The sequence below is a fragment of the Monodelphis domestica genome, chromosome 7, assembly GCF_027887165.1.
Source record: "Monodelphis domestica isolate mMonDom1 chromosome 7, mMonDom1.pri, whole genome shotgun sequence".
In the NCBI taxonomy this organism is placed as follows: domain Eukaryota; kingdom Metazoa; phylum Chordata; class Mammalia; order Didelphimorphia; family Didelphidae; genus Monodelphis; species Monodelphis domestica.
In genome coordinates, this window is record NC_077233.1 from 157,066,564 (window position 1) to 157,083,967 (window position 17,404).

The 17,404-nt window shown below is 36.4% G+C and overlaps 1 protein-coding gene across 1 annotated transcript in view; it reads right to left on the reverse strand.

Moving 5' to 3' along the window:
- Positions 1 to 3,153: 3,153 nt before the first annotated feature.
- The window catches only part of COL15A1 (collagen type XV alpha 1 chain), a 224,381-nt gene continuing 210,130 nt past the window's right edge, over positions 3,154 to 17,404 (reverse strand). Inside the window, exons 34-39 of the mRNA XM_007499019.3 lie at positions 13,893 to 14,021; positions 13,300 to 13,359; positions 10,367 to 10,426; positions 9,745 to 9,930; positions 5,224 to 5,339; positions 3,154 to 4,357 (exon numbers count right to left, since the gene is read on the reverse strand). Of these exons, the coding sequence (XP_007499081.2) occupies positions 4,144 to 4,357; positions 5,224 to 5,339; positions 9,745 to 9,930; positions 10,367 to 10,426; positions 13,300 to 13,359; positions 13,893 to 14,021 (765 nt within the window). The 3' untranslated portion in view covers positions 3,154 to 4,143. The remainder of the gene's footprint in view (positions 4,358 to 5,223; positions 5,340 to 9,744; positions 9,931 to 10,366; positions 10,427 to 13,299; positions 13,360 to 13,892; positions 14,022 to 17,404) is intronic.

Genomic DNA, 17,404 nt, shown 5'->3' on the forward strand with positions numbered 1-17,404 from the left:
TTTGATGGGTAGGTGACTCTTGGTTGTAAACCCAGTTCTCTTGCCTTTCAGAGCTTTCCATGTTGCCAGCCTTGTGGTTCTTCAGTGTAGAGGCTGCCTGATCCTGTGTAATCTGATTGTGGCTCCATGATATCTGAATTGTTTCTTTCTGGTCATTTGTAGTATTTTCTCCTTGGCCTCAGAGCTCTTGAACTTGGCTCTAAAATTCTTGGGAGTTGTCATTTGAAGATATATTGCAAGAGGTGATCTAAAGATTCTTTTAAAGTCTATTTTGCCCTCTTTTTCAAGAATATCAGGGAAATTTTCTTGGATAATTTCTTGTAATCTGAAGTCTAGGCTTTTTTATTTTTGGTCATGAGTTTTAGGTAGTCCAATAATTTTCCAATTGTCTTTCCTGGATCTATTTTCCATGTTAGTTCTTTTTTAAATGAGATATTTTATGTTGTCTCTATTTTTTCACTCTTTTGATTTTGTTTTATTGTTTCTCAATGTCTCATGAAATCATTAGCTTCTATTTGCCCAATTCTAATTTTTTAAGACTGAGTTTCTTCCATGACCTTTTAAAAATTAAAAAAAAAATTAAACACTTACCTTCTGCCTTGTAACCAATATTATGTACTTGGTATTTCCTGTTGCTTCTATTCTTTACTCTTTTTCCCATAGACATTTTTATAAGTCAAGAGTCTTTTTGCTTTGTTTGCTCTTTTTCCTGCCAGGAGACAGGGAAATCTGCATGTTGGTGGTCACTTCTGTTTTAGCTTTTTGTTCACAGGGTTTTTTCCTGGGGCTATCTTGAGTGCCTCTAGACTCTAGAGTCTAGAGCTATGGACCTCAAGGCCTAACTGCCAGGGTCTGGAACTTCAAGGGGTGGGTCTGAGGTACTCTTTTGTTGGTGTAGTCCACAACCTTGGATCCCGAGTTTGCCTATACCCTGGTTCTGAGTCTTGCGCAATAGGTGGGGTGGTCAGCTTGCCCTTTTCGGTTTGCATTTTTGCTTCCTATTTCTCCTTATTCTGTGGAAATCCACTCTTTGCCTACCTTTCACATTGTATTCAGTGGGAGAGCCCCCTTTCTCATCCTACTTTGACTCTTGTCCTTTTGAGGCATCTTTTAAAGACCAGTTTGGAAGTAATATTTAGAGTAGTTTCAGGCTTTCACTGCCACTAAGTCACTATCTTGGCCTTGCCCATGACAGTTTTTTTTTGAGACTATTAGTCATTTTTCAAGTAATTGCTATGTGCCAGCCTCTATGCTAAATACTGGGAATACAAAAACAAGTCTTGATGTGGTTCAAGAAATAACTTCAAACTCAGTCTGAAGTTCAGTGAGGGGGAAGTACTTTAGCATTGTTTTTTCTATTTTTAAAAACAAACCCTTACCATCTGTTTTAGTATCAATTCTAAGACAGAAGAGTGAGAAGGGCTAGGCAGAGGGAATCAAATGAGTTGCCAGGGTTACACAGCTAAGAAGCATCTAAGGTCCGATTTGAACCCAGATGCTCTCAACTCCAGGCTCGGCATTCAATCTACTGTACTATCTAGCTGTCCCTTCAGCATTTCTTTTTATACACCTATCTGTAAACTGAATATTTTAGAAAAAAGGCAATTGGAGTTGAGCTGGTTTGGATTAAGATTAAAGTTTGTGATTATGTGAATGGGCAAATGAGAGTTAACACTAATCATTATTACTTTCATTTTGCTTCTGAGCAGCAGAAATATGGGAATCAATAAATAGAACTTAAACTAAAAGGAACATAAGGAGCAAAACAGTAATGGAAAATATGGAGTTTGAAGGGGTCACTCAAATATGGGTCAAGCTCACCAGAAAGTGAGAGTATATGATGTGAATAATGAGAAAATAAGGCAAATAGAAACAATTCTAAAGGAAGATCTAAGAAAAGGAGTAGATAATAAAATAGAATGATTAGAGTATTGATCTTGGAAAATAAGGCAAATAGAAACAATTCTAAAGGAAGAACTAAGAAAAGGAGTAGATAATAAAATGGAATGATTAGAGTATTGATCTTGGAATCAGAAAGACATGTGTTTAAATTCTGGCTCTGCAACTTTTTAGCCATGTGTTCATGGGCAACCACAGAACCTCAGTTTTTCATCTGTAAAAATGGGCACAATAATAATAGATGTAGAAACTACTTCCCAAAATTACTGGAAGATTTAAATAATGTATAGAAAGCAGTTTGTCAAAGTCCTATAAATGTAAAAAAAATGCAATGTTAGAAGAAGATATGAGGCCTGATAAAAACAAGGGCTCGTTCAAAATGCTACTGGGAAGGATAACAATCATTTACTAATACCTCATGTGAATTAGTCTATCAGATACTTTATTCTGGGCAGCCTGAGTGACCTGGCTATCACGCTGATTGATTGATTATTTGACTGGAGGCAGGGAAGGAAGTACTGAAGGGTAGAAAAGGAAGTGGAAAGAGGAGAAATGGGGCACTTTAGGTAAAGTTCTTCTTAATTTCACATCGCTACATAATGCCTGTGATATTGCCTTTCATTATGTGGACAGATGCTGACACATTTTCTAGAAAGACAAGTTAGAGGGGAATTTCCAGTAATTTTTCTTCCTCCTTCATTTTGTTCTCTATTTCTTTACCCACTGATCTTTAGTTTGCAGAAAACCATCAGAACTGGAGAAATCTTTTTCATCTTAGTGAGATGTAAGCAGGGGAAATCACAGGAGATTTGGGGAAATGTGATATGGCTGAAAGTCATGGAACACTAAAGATTTTTAAAAAATTATAATGTTCATCAATGTGTGGTAGAGACAGCATGTGACAAAATTGGAAGTGCCAGTAAGAACCAGAGAAAATGTATGATCAAAAAAGATGATGAGCTAGTTGCATAGTGAGAACAAGAAATAAATGATAGGCAACCTATTTGCTCATTGTGAACCCAGTATTATTGGGACACTGGAAGAAATGGAGAAATGCTCCCAGTATGTTGGGCAGTCTCCACAGGCAGAATTTATGGAACAATATGGACAGGAGTCACACAGGTCAGGCAGGCATGGATGGTTGTGAGCTCAATCAATGGAAGAAATACCTAGCTGGAGGAGATAACTAACTGATCCAGTTGAGTTTCTGCCCCCTGGAATTGCTGAGTTCTACAAATACACAGTTCTCCTTGGTTTGAAAACCCCTCAAAAGTTTATTTCCATATCATAACAATGAAAATGTGATATTTGGTGAGAACATAGGATAACCTTGGAAAATGTTTTTATGTTAATTCAGCTTGAAAGATAAAACTATATATATATATTTATATGTGTGTGTATGTTTGTCAGCAAAATAATTTGCATGGAAATTCTCATTTTGCTAAAAGTATTACAATTCAAGAGTTGTCAAATAGAAGTCACAAAATCATTTTTAAAAGGAGGCAGGCAACATCTATTTATAGTCACATTTCTCATTCAAGATGCTTTGGAATTTCAACTTTTCCAGCAAGTCAGTTCGATTATGGTACATGAACAAATGCCACACTAAGCTATGATTATTTTAAAAAGTAAGCCTGCTAAAATATGATGGCAAGTCAGTAATTCTTTTGAAGAAAAATGAACACTTACTGATAACATTTAAGAATGAAAATTAGTTAATTTTTAGGGTTTTCTCCCTTTCTTTGTGAACAATAGCAATTATAAGTGATGGATGCATGATAAGGAATGAAACATTTGGTTCACATATAATTTAAAATGGGATAATATTGCTAAACTTTTGAAAGAAAACATGAAGAGCATCTGACACCCAGCAGAGATAGTTACAATGAGAAAATGACTTTCTTGAGGAAATGGTGGCATGAAAGCAGCTGTGATATGGCATGGGCACATTTCTGTGCTTACATTTATTTACACACTTATTAATGATGTGTGCAAAAATGTTTTCTTTTCATACCACCTGGGGAATCCTTGCAGATCCTAGCACCAAAGTATAATTCAGATTTTGTCTTATAGCTGAGTTCTCTCTAGGTTTTTAGTACTGAGTGTACTGAGGTATGTTTTCTTTGGTTACTCTCATTATATATGTGCAATTAAAATGCAATATATACATCAGTACAAATCATATTTCAGTGTCCACTTTTTAGGTAATAAAATTGAAGATTTCTTCAGTAGGGTAGATAGTCATCATTTTCTTATATCGGTCATAAAGCTGTTTTCGATACATAAAACAATGAGTTTGTTAGCACAACTATAGGTTTTTTGATCCAAGATTTTTCCTGTGCTCAGTGGTGATGCGTTTCCTGTTACAGCTATATCTGCTGTTCTCCATGCTTCACAGTAGTTGCTTACCAGTCGAATCCCATTTGTGTTGGAGCCATGCCATATTACCTTCTGAGGCCTGCAGGAGAATTTTGTACAGTTATTTCCAGAAATGGCGCCTTATCAGTGAATTGACATCTTGAAGGCTAAGGCAAAGCTATATTAAATTCTCTGTTATCCATATGTATGTATGTATGTATATGTATACTCTATACATGTACATATATAATGGATTTCTAAGAGGATTAGCAATTTTCAAAAGATTAGCATTTCATCAAATACACAGCACTGAAACCATGTTAAATATACCATATTATGTTAATACAAATAGAAGCTTCCCAAGAAGAAAAGATGCCCTCCCCAAATGAAGGGAAAATAGTTTTATAAAAAATTATATGAAGTAATTATATAAAAATATTTATTGTAAAACATTTTAATCAATTCATAAAGGAGTTTCAGTCATTTTTAACAACATGTTCTTTGTTTTTGTCACCGTAATTGTTATGGTCATCTTTGGTAGTAAGAATGTAATTCTAGGCCCAATTTTCAGAATGAAATACAATCTATATTGGGACCAGCAAGGTAATTCCCCCCCCCCCCTTTTAATCAAGTCACTTTGAGATCTGGCAGTGTTTCACATGGTGCAGGGAAAAGAGGATTTAATTTGGTGACTGAGGATTTGTGTTCAAATACTGGTTCTGCCACTCACTATCTTTTTTTATCTTGAACAAGCCATTGAATCTTTTTGGATCTCAGTTTCCTCATCTGTAAAATGAGGAAGATCTTTAACCCTGCCATTCAAAATCTATGATTATCTTTATCAACCTCATTTATCCTTGTCCCAGACCAACTCCAAAGTGCTGATCGAGATGTCCAATTGATTGAATGCCAGATAAAACAGCATTTAATATATTTGTTAGGCTTTTCAGTATAAAAAGCACTTACCATGATGGGTCTGTCATAACATTCCGGCCATCAAAGGAATATATTGGAACTTGGTTATTGAATTGACCTCCATGGCCAGAAAAAATGGACTCCCAATTATAGAATAGTATTTCTCCCTGCGGAAATCAAAAGCAATATTTTAACATTTGGAGCTCAACTCTGTGTTTTAATAGCATGGCATAGGGATTGAATAAATTTTCAGAAGCTCTCAAGGTACCCTGAGTATTAAAGGGCAAAAGCAAACTATTATCTGCTTCTAATAAGATTTTGGATTATTCAGATCTGAAGGGATGCTATAGGGGCCAGTATGTCTAAAGCTATTTCTTTCAACAACCTGTCATGATGTGGCTGCTTGTGCTCCCTGGGAGGCTTCTTTCTTCCTCTGAAAGAGTCAGTTATGACTATCTCTGTCCCTCTTCTCAGTTCTGCCTGCTGCCTTTCCTGGCTTCCTTTATGATCCAGCTCAAATCTTACCTTCTGCAGGGGACCTTCCTTTCCTGCCTCCCGTCTTCATTGTTTTTCCTCTGAGATTACCTTCCCTCTACTGTGAATATTTCTTGTACCTACACAGTTGTTTGGATATCATATTGTAAACCTCAAATTTCCTTAGACTTATAAATGTTTGAAATTTCACCATTGGGATATTTCATACTTGGAAAATTTCTTACTGATAGTCTATTGGAATGGGAACCCCATTGGCATGGGAGGTTCCTTCTTAAGATTACTTTAGGACAGAAACCCTTTGCTGAACAATGGAAAGGACTTTGACCTATGCTTAAGCATAGAACAGGAATTTCTTCGAGTCTTGATTGATTTTAGAATTGATACAATGGAGATACTTGGAATAAATCTCCACCCTATTCAGTCCTAATAGGATTGAGTAAGGGCTGCAGCCTAGATCAAAATTTAATTATTCCAATCTCTACCCTACTCAAGTTAACAGGATTTAGAAAGGGCTGTAACAAAGGAGTAAAGATTTAATCATTTGAAAAATATGACCTTCAACAGACATGTGCAAAAGCCAGAAACCTCTGGGCGGTCCTGGGTTAAGCGAGAGCCTCCATTGACAGGGAAATTGATGAAGAGTGATTGGTAGATGTGAGGACTGAGGGGAGGCAACTTGGATGGTTTCCTTAAAGATAGGAGGGTCTGGAGACTCGAGGGGAGGGTTGAGTTTTTGAGCGGTGTGGTTCCTGGTCTCTGAGGAAGCTTGCTCTGAAGGAAGCTGAAGGTGGGGGCCTCTGAGACTGTTTCTCCATTTTGGACACGTGAGTAATAGGGACTGATCTCTTTTCTTTGCCCCAGCTATCTAAGGGCTTGGGCCTTTTGGCCCAGCCTAAACAGAAGGGGTATTTAAGCCCTATTCCCTTCTCTCCCCTTTCTCTCTCTCTATATATATCTCTAATTCCTTTCTTGCTCCTATTGTAATTAAACTCCAAAAAAGGCTGACGGCTGACTTGAGTTTTTCATTTAGGAATTACATAGCTGATTCCTTGGTGACCTTAAATTAATATATATATCAGTCCTTTAAAGTGATTCCCTTGTTACAATATCCCTCATTAGAACATGACCCTTTCCTTATGATGGGGAACGCTATCCACCTCCAGAGAAAGAACTGTTGGGTCCTCTTTCACATCTGTGCATTTATGCTTTTATTTTGGGGTTGTGATTATGTATGGCTTTGCTCTTATAACAATGACCACTATGGAAATGTGTTTTGCATGACAATAAAAATGAAAAAAATGAAAATAAAAAATCTATAACTACAGAAAAAAACAACATGACTTTTTAGAGGGCAAGGATTGTGCATTTGTCTTTCTTAGTATCTCCACTGCTAACTTGGAACATATAAGTGCTTAATGCTTGTTAACTTATTACAAATATATACCTGGCTAGCTATTAGCTGTCCATGCACATATATCTTCAGGGCAGAAAATAAAGAATTCTACTACTCATCCACTTCTTCCCTATTTGTGCTGATTTCCTGGTTTGATTCTCCATTTGAATTTTATAGGTTTTGAACTTCTTTCAGTTACTACTTAATAATAACTCATACATAAAGAACTTTAAAATTGAGAATGAATTTTCCTGATGACAGCTTCTTGCCGTAAATAATTTGTATTCATATCTCCAATTTACAGATGAGGAATCAGAGACTTATAAAGGTTGGGGTACTTAGGTGGCTCAGAGGATAAAGAGTCAAGCCTGAAGCCCAAAAGACCTGAGTTCCAATCTGGCCTCAAACACTTCCTAGCTGTGTGATTGAGCAAGTGACTTAACCACAATTGCCCAGTCCTTGCCCTTCTGATTTAGAGTTGTTATTAAAACAGAAGGTGAAGGTTTAAAAAAAAGGATATTTAGAGATTGAAGGATATGCCCAGTGATACACAGCTAATAAATGTTACATATAGGTCCTGAATTTGAGTCTCCTGATTTTGTTAATTATTTTTCCCATTATTCCACATGCCTTCACCATCCAGAACTCTTGGCTATTCAGATGCTTGCAAGATCAACATGATACTATGATCTAAAGAAATTCCTAGTCCTAAACTTTCTTGGCCTCCCATCTTAGCCAGGACCTGCTATGACTTTCATTTCTACCTGAAATCCTGACAACTGATATCTTTTCCTTTAGCTTGGTTGTCTCTTGATGCCACTATTAAAATGCTATTAGGTTATTAGAGATATGAGGAAGGATCCTGAGGATCTCCCCTAACATCTCACTGCTAATGGGAATCCATACATTATTATGATTTTTTAAACCCTTACCTTTCATCTTAGAATCAAGGCTGTGTATTAATTCCAAGGCAGAAGACTGGTAAGGGCTAGGCAATGGGGGTTCAGTGCTTTGCCCAGGGTCACACAGCTAGGAAGTATTTGAGGCCATATTCGAACCCAGGTTATTCCCACTTGACTTAGAATTCTATTTACTGTGCTCCGTAGTTGGAGTGAACTTTTTACTCCTATACTGATTGAACCCACAGGATGAAATACAGCATAGATGGGAAGTACTTCCTGGTAAAAACTTAGAAGTATTGTTTATAAGACCATGGATTTAGAACAAGAAGGGAGCTTGGAGACTACTTATTTTTAATGTAACCCTGAGCTCAGTTCTATTTCCATAAGGCTTTTCTAACTGATAGAAAAGGATTAGCCTATATTCTAGACCTATGTGTGAGGTGCCTCTAAGGAATCTCTATCCAGGGTGCTCGTTCTTCCTTCAGAGAAAATTTGGGTCCTTGAGTCTTCTTTTTTAAAAGCTAGAATCTTTAGGACCTCTCCTTTCTCAAACTCTTACTCTATCCATCCCTTAGAGCATCAAAGGCATCATTCTCTACCAGTAAGGAGAGTCTTAGCTAAACAGAATTGAACATTGAGCCACAAACCAATGAGGAAACTGAGTCTGAAAAAGTTTAAATGACTTTCCTGAGTCATATAGCTAACAGGTGTGTGAGAGAGATTTGAACTCAGGGCTCCTGATTTCATGTCCAGGGCTCTGTCCACTAGACTTCATTACCCTGATTCTTGGTTCCTTTGGGAGACTCTTGGAAAATGTCTTTTCTCTGGGGCTTCTCTTTCATATATAACACCTCCATCCACCTGGACTGTAGTACCTAGGTCACAATGCTAGGAGTGGTCCTCAGGAAAACCCAAGGGGATGGAGGTGTTATTGCATTTGTTCCTTTTTTCACTTTGGTGTGCCACCCACAAAGGGAACCAGAATGTTTGTGATCATGCTTGGAGTGTGAATTTACCCCTTCAAAAATATTTTCATAGCTATTTGCACTGTTCAAAGTTCTGAATTCCCACTCACTCTTCTACTGGAGATTAAAGAGCCAGAGAGGGACTGATCAGTCTCCTCAGATGGAGTCAAAAGGGACAAAACCAAAGACCATCTCTATAATTACATAAACTCTACCATCTTAAGCACCATATCTTGCTTTGACTCTATCTTATTCTTTCTATTAATTCTTTTGTCTTGAGTTGAATTAAAGGAAGGAAGACTGGCTGAAATACAGCTGAACTGGACTTTCAGCTCTTCCCTGATGCTCTCCTTTATTTCCCTCCCCTGTGTATACATGTTCCTGGATTGTATCCCCTCTCATCTCTCTGACTGTTAAAATCCTCATTCTTCCAAGAGTTTCCTCCGGTGTCACCTCCTCTATAAAGTCTTTCCAGATTCCCTTGAGGAAAATTATTTCTCCCTTCTTGACTTTTCTTATAGCACTCCTGTGCACTTATCACATTCTACCTTGCATTATACTTGTGTATATGTCAAATCATTTTCTTTCCTACCTTCTAATAGATTATAAGTTCCTTGAGGGCAGAGACTGTAGTTTTTGTCTTCATATTTTTAGTTTGTGGCACAAAAAGGTGCTCTGTAAATGTTGAACTAAATTGTCCAATTAAATTTGGGATTTAGGTGTAGAGTGAGTAAAGGGGAGAAACTCTGGCACAGTGGCTTTGGAGTTTAGTGGCAAAGGTTTCATAGAAAAAACAGACATAAAAAGTCACTCTTACCTTAAGATTAACTATTGGCAGGCTGTAGCTGTCTGATTTTCTCACAATTGTGGACAGATCTTGCAAATGGGATGATAAGAAAGCTCTATACGTGGACAATAAACCAGCTGCCTGGGCCTGTTGGAAGCACTGAGAATCTGCTCGAATGTCTCCAGAAAATGGCATATTCAAAGCAACTAGGTGGAGCTGAGAAGCCAAGAAGAAATTTAGGCTTAGAATATACAAGGTCTGACTCCGGTACTGGTATTCGTGTTTTTTATTCCTTTAAAAATGCATGTCAACTTTTTGCTCTTGATTGTGAGATCCCAAATTAACCATATGGACCATGGGAATACCAAAGTCCTCCCTCTTCCCAGCATTTCCATTCTTACCTAGAATATTTCCATTATTTCATTCCAGGCTCTTCATGGCCAAGCCTGGCATTTGGCATACAACCAGGGGTGACATAATCAAATTGATTTTATTTATGTTTTAGCTGAGATGTGAATGAAAGGGGAGTCATGATGAACTACTTATTATATTTGTTCTATTTCAGGAGAGGGAACAGAGTTATTTCAAGGTGGCAGTGGGAGAAAATATCATGGATGTATCAACTCAACAGTCCTTGAACACAAATACTTACTGCTGGTTTCTCAGAATAGGTGTTTGAAGCTGGAATTGGTGGAGGTAGAGGCTGCTGAATCTGTCATTTTAAAGATAAAAATAAATATTTTTGTATTATCTTGTCTTAAGTATTTTTTAAAGTTCTATTAATTTTTAAAACAATTTTATACCAATTGTTTCCCCTTTATTATCCTTCCCCATTCCCACTAAGTCAGCAGAATTCTGATTAGATCTTATAGAGTATCCCACATTCCATGCCATTAATAGGATGAATTAATTAGTGATGACTTGCATATGACCACATAGATGAAGTTGAGGCTTGAACCCATGTTCCATGACTACAGAATTCACATATTTCATGTGCTGGACCACAATGTCTCTACTTTATTTTTGTACTGCCTAGTGCCGAACAATAGTATGCATGTAATAAATGTGTGTTTGATTGAATTGAATAATTATTTATTGATCCTAGTTTCTCTTCTCCAGATTTGCTACAGTTTGTCAATATTTCTCTTAAAATGTAGAGTCCAGAACTGAATATAGCAGATGTGTGCTAATAAATACTTGTCAAATAAATGAATGAGTGGCTATATATTATATATATACATATATATGCATATATGTATATATATAATACAAATTTTGGGACACAGTGCTCTTTGGACTTGCAATTAATATTAAATAATAATAAAGGAGGAGTGGTTATAGAAATTTAAAATAATACAGTGCTAGATACATAGTAGGTGCTCAATAAACACTGGTTGGACAGATTTATGACCATCTCAAACCCAACATGTTTAAAATGAAACTCATTGGCTTTCCTAAAAAAACCTTCTTTCTTCCTAAATTCCCTAATTCTTTCCAAGAGAATATAAAGAAAGGCAGGGGAGGGGGGTGTCCTCAAGGGATAACATTCTTTCTGGTCAACCAGGTTTATAAACTTGGAATCATTTTCAACTCCTTACACTCCCTCCTCATATCCATTTTTTTTGGTAAAATCTTATCATTAAAGCACTTCCCATGTATATCCTCTACTCATACAACCACCTCTCTAGTATAGGTCTTCATTATCTCTCATAAGGACTATTTTAATAGCCTTCTGATTGGTTTCCTCCCTCAAGTCTCCTCCCTTTCCAATCTATCCTCTAATCAGCTGCTAAAGTGATTTTCCTAAAATACAGCTGGGACCATGACATTTTCCCTACTCAATAAACTCCAGTGGATCCTTATTATTTCTAGGATCAAATAAAAAATTCTACTTGGCACAAATTGATCCCTTCCTATCTGTCCACTCATTTTATACCTTCCTACATACTTTATGACAGGGCTATCCTGGCTACTTTCTGCTCTTCATGGACAACTGCATATCCTAACTCCATGGCTTCACATAAGCTGTTTTCTTTGTTTGGAATATTATCCCTTTTTACCTCCCATCTCTTAGCTTTTTTGGTTTCCTTAACAACTTAGCTCAAATCCCACCTTCATAAAGCTTTTCCTAGTTCCCTTCATATCCACTCCCCTCTCCCTCAATCACCTTCCCTCTGAGATTACCATCTAGTATTACTTTATATAACTTGTATGTACATAGTCATCTGAGTATTATCTCCCTTATTAGATTGTAAGCTCCTTGAGGGCACAGACCATTTTTTTTGCCTTTTTTATACCCCCATGATTAATACAATGCCTGGCACCTATTAAGTGCTTAACAAATGTTTCGCCATCAATAAAAAGAAATGATGCTGTGTAAAGGGAACCCCTTTCTCCCAGGGTCATGAACTTTCTGCTGGTCTGAGCCAGTCCATTAGAATATCTGGAATGCTCCAAACAGAGACTTTGATTGGTTCCTGAGATATGATAGACCAGCATACAGAGAAAGGAAGGGATGTGGAGAAAGAGGATTATTATAAAAAATGAGACCCTGGAGAAGGAGGGTTCTTCTCTGGAGGTCTTAAACTGGGGGGTCTTTCTGCAATTTGGTGTTGGTGGCTCAAATGGAAGACACTTTTGTGGGCTGGTTTATTTCTTTATTAGACTATATTTATATTAAAATTAAATTGTTAAAAGCTCCTATCATCCTCATGACTATTTTATAAATGGAGACCACAATTCTTTTTTAAACTAATATTATATTTCCAAACCAATTTCTAAAAAAATTACATTTAGCATGTTATATTTGACATAATAATAATTTTTGATATTACAATGTGTAGAAATAATTTTATAAAGCAAGGCACTACATTAATATGAATTATCATAAAGATGAAGAGGAATGTAAAATTTCTCCTGTTTGGAAGGAGTATTGTGTCCTATGATGATGCTGAGAGGAAGCATTGGTGTAGGGGTTAGAAGACCCATCCAAAAAACTTGGGTTCAAACCCTGACTCATATATATATATATATATATATATATTTGCTGTATAATCACAGATAAATCAATTTCACAGAGCCCCAAACAGTACTGTAAGTTACAGACAAGTTATTGTTTTACATTAGTAGAGTGAGGTTTGCTATGCCAGTAAAATGACAAATCCAAATACTGCTAGTCCCCAAAACAAAATATCTTAGTTATAATGAAAGAGCATTAGATGTTGATTCAGGAGACTTGGGCTTTATTCCCTAGTGCTACTGTCTGTCTGTATGACCTTAGACAAGTCATTTTTCCTTTTTAGGGGTCTTGATTCCCTTGTCTGTAAAATGAAGAGATGGGATCAGATGATCTTTTAGGTCCCTTCCAGTTCTAATACCATTTCTTTGAAATGCCAGTTCTCAACTATCCATGGCACATCTAAATGAATAACTTTATGCTTAATTCATGTCCATGTTCTACATGATCAAAATAAGTCACAGAGTAAACCAAATAATTGGAAAGTCTGAAATATGATGACTTTGTTCTTAATCTATATATCTATGGCTACATTTATTTCCATATCATCATCAACAGGTTATACTTACATTGCTGGAAATTGCAGGAGGTGGTGGGCTATCAGCAGGAATGGGAATAAGCTCTCCAAGCTGAAATAGAAATAGTGAAGAGACTAAGTACAAATGCATACATATATACCTACATTCCTTCGTTCGTTCGTTCGTTCGTTCGTTCGTTCGTTCGTTCCTTCCTTCCTTCCTTCCTTCCTTCCTTCCTTCCTTCCTTCCTTCCTTCCTTCCTTCCTTTCTCCTTCTTCTACAGACCCTTTCAGGGTCCATGGATCCCAGGTTAAGAACTCCTGCCTTAGATGTTCTATTTTTTTAAACTTTTGATTTTGTTCTAATAGTAAATTCCTTCTAACTATTCAACTTGACCTTTCTTTTCAATGGACCACCTTAGTGTATTGCCTAGGGCACCAAGGCATTAAATCTTTTGCATCACATAGCTCTTATGTGTCAAAGGAAGGATATACGCTTCATTCCAAGGCTAACTCTCTATCCACAAGACTGTGAATTTTATATTTAAAATACTATAAATAAAATCCACAAGACCAAGGTTTTCTTTTTAGATGATACTATAACTATTTCATTGAAAGTTGAAGGGAAAGTAGAAAAATAATTACCTGTAATTTTTTCCATCCATCTCTTACACGTATAAAAAATTCAGTACTTTCACTTAAATAGATTAGTGTGCCTTCTATCACCAAATGAGCATTTTGCATCATACTCTCAATATTTCCAAATGTTGTTACCTGTCAAATGTTAAAAGAAAACATGTCAAACAATAACTACATTCTTCTATAAGATTTGAGATTATATATGAATCATTGGATAGCTGAAACAAGTGATTATTCATTGCTTGCTTTGTACAAAGCATCACACTACATTCTAGAGGAACAAATAAAAAGCAAGATAGTCCCTGCTCTCCAGGAGCATGCATTCTAATGTGGGAGATAACACATATGAAAGGTTTTTAGCTACAAGTCAGATGGAAAGATCTCATGGTCCTTAGGTGCAGCTGCTAAACAGATATTAGTGATTTTTCCTTCATGTCTTTTCACTAAGAAAATGGAATATATTGCTGATTTTATAATTAAAAGTAGTGATCTTTAGTTGTAGATTTTTATTATACATCTACTCCAAAAATATTGTAGTACTACATAATTATTAAACTCTATAAATAATGTTACTACTGAACATTTTTAAATATGCTAATTGAAATTAAAAAGAATAGTGGCATTGTCAGAAAAATGCAATGGAGGGGGCAGCTGGGTTGCTCAGTGGATTGAGAGCCAGGCCTAGAGATGGGAGATCCTAGGTTCAAAATCTGACCTCAGACACTTCCCAGCTGTGTGATCCTGCGCAAGTCACTTAACCCCCATTGCCTAGCCCTTACCAATACACAGTATTGACTCCAAGATGGAAGGTAAGGGTTTAAAAAAAAATGAAAAATGCAATGGAGAAGAACAAGGAAATATGAACAAAAAAGATATTTAAAGGGATGAGATTATAAAAGAGATAATAGAGAAGAGAGCAGAAGGTTTTTAAATACCAGTTTTCAAAGTCCTAGAAGCTGCCCTTGGGGAAGCAGTTAAAAGTCTCTTGTTATGGGAGTCCTGCTTCCCTGCTTTATTATCTATAGCTCCCTGCTATTCAGTATTTTTCTGGACCATGGTCTACAATGATAAGTAGAAGATAAAAGAATCTTTTATAAAGAAAGGACCTTAGAGATCATCTAGTATAACTTTTTACCTTGTTCAGGAATCCTGTTACCTATTATGAAATGTCTTTCTTCAACCATTTGATAGGTAGTACTTTCTCCATCTCTTTTAAAATTATTTTCTTTTTAACTTACTATACATGTTAACTAATACCCTTCCACATGAAAGTTCTTTGAGAGAAGGGGCAGTTACATATTCAATGAAGTTTAATGTTTAGTGCTCTTTAGAAAAATCATTCAATTGAAACTTTATACATTTCTCCAAATGTGCTTGCTGTTTTCTCCAAAATGTTCTTAAGCAAATTAAATTGTGTGGTTCTTATTAAATTTTTACTGTGGAACAATGATTCTTCATTGAAAAAATTTAATTTATCCCTAATTTATACAAAAAAGTATAGTACAGATACATTTAACTTAGAGATCCAGTTTCTGATGACAAGAACCATAGTTTTGCTACTAGAAGAGAGCTCAAAGCTCATTTCATACAATCCTCTCATTTTATAGATGATGAAATGAGGCCTATAAAGGTTTATGCTCCGGTTAACTTAGGTAGCAAGTTAGCAGAACTTGTATTTGAATTCCAGGTCTTTGGTTCCAAATACAAGGTTTTTTTCCATACTGTCTCCCAAGACTTAAGCTCACAGAATAGCAGTGATTTAAAATAAAAAAAAAACCATCCTTTCTGGCAGCAAAGAAAGTATGCCTGAGCAGCAAGGCACTTTGAAACTCGTCAAGAAGAGCCAAAGACCTGATGAGTCCATCCCGCATTTTGTTTGTTGACCTCAAGGAAGGATGCATCACTGTGGTGATGGTTGTGAAAATCAAGACTCTGATTCTCCCCCATCCCCTCAAAAGCCCAGAAAACTGTAAAAGGAATCAAAATAAATTCAAAAGGAGACAGAAAAGTCAAACTGAAGAAAAATAGGAAATCAGAGAAGGAAGAGTACGCCAAATACCAGAAGCCCCACACAGCAGAAGCCTCAGCAAACATTAGAAATGGGAATTGAGGCAGCAGGCACTCTGACAGTAGAGGAGAGAAGCAGCTGTGAGATAGAAAAAAAATTTTTTTAAAGCTAGAACAGTTTAGCAGTGCATGTATGGGCAACTATTTGAACATACCTAAGTAATCTCCAAGGATGTGACTGGGTCACACTAAAGGCATATCAACTATCAGACACCTTTGAATTTATGGGGCTAGAAGCTTTTAGTGAAGGGCCACTCAAATTTTATTCAGTTCCATGCTTTCAGAAAACATCATTCCATCCTGGTGGTACTCCACTGAAGTCATGCCAAACAGCTTAGAAGAATGAGTTTCAAGGAGTCAAGAAGAAATAAACTAGACCAAAATATATTATGTTACTGTAGCTTTTTTTAAAAAAAGGGATATGTACAAAATATAGAAAATAATATATCTAAATGGGCAAAGGACACGAATAACCAATTTTCAGATAAGGAAATCAAAACTATTAATAAGGACATGAAAAGTGTTCTAAATCTCTTATAATCAGAGAGATGCAAATCAAAACAACTCTGAGGTATCACCTCACACCTAGCAGATTGGCTAACATGACAGCAATGGAAAGTAATGAATGCTGGAGGGGATGTGGCAAAGTCGGGACATTAATGCATTGCTGGTGGAGTTGTGAACTGATCCAACCATTCTGGAGGGCAATTTGGAACTATGCACAAAGGGTGATAAAAGACTGCTGGGTTTGTACCCCAAAGAGATAATAAGGAAAAAGACTTGTACAAGAATATTCATAGCTGCGCTCTTTGTGGTGGCCAAAAATTGGAAAATGAGAGGATGTCCATTGATTGGGGAATGGCTGAACAGATTGTGTTATATGTAGGTGATGGAATACTATTGTGCTCAAAGGAATAATGAACTGGAGGAATTCCATAGGAACTAGTACAACCTCCAGGAATTGAGGCAGAGCGAAAGAAAAATACTGTACACAGAGACTGATACACTGTGGCACAATCGAATTTAATGGAGTTCTCTACTAGTGGCAATGCAATGATTCAGGACATTTATGAGGGAGTTATGAGAAAGAAAGCTATCCACATCTGGAGGAAACACAGGAGCAGAAACACAGAAGAAAAACAACAGCTTGATTACATGGGTCGATTGGAATATAACTGGGGACATAGATTCTAAACGATCATCTTAGTGTAATTATTAATAATATGGAAATAAGTCTTGATCACACTTGTAAAACCCAGTGGAACTGCTCTTTGGCTACAGGAAGGGAAAGGAGAGAAAAAAACATGAATCATGTAACCATGGAAAAATATTCTAAATCAATTAAATAAAATTATTCAAATAAAACAAACAAACAAATAAATATGAAAATAATGTATCTACAAAATAGAATGTCTGAGTCTTGTGTTACTTGTCTAGAAGTTATGTACCTC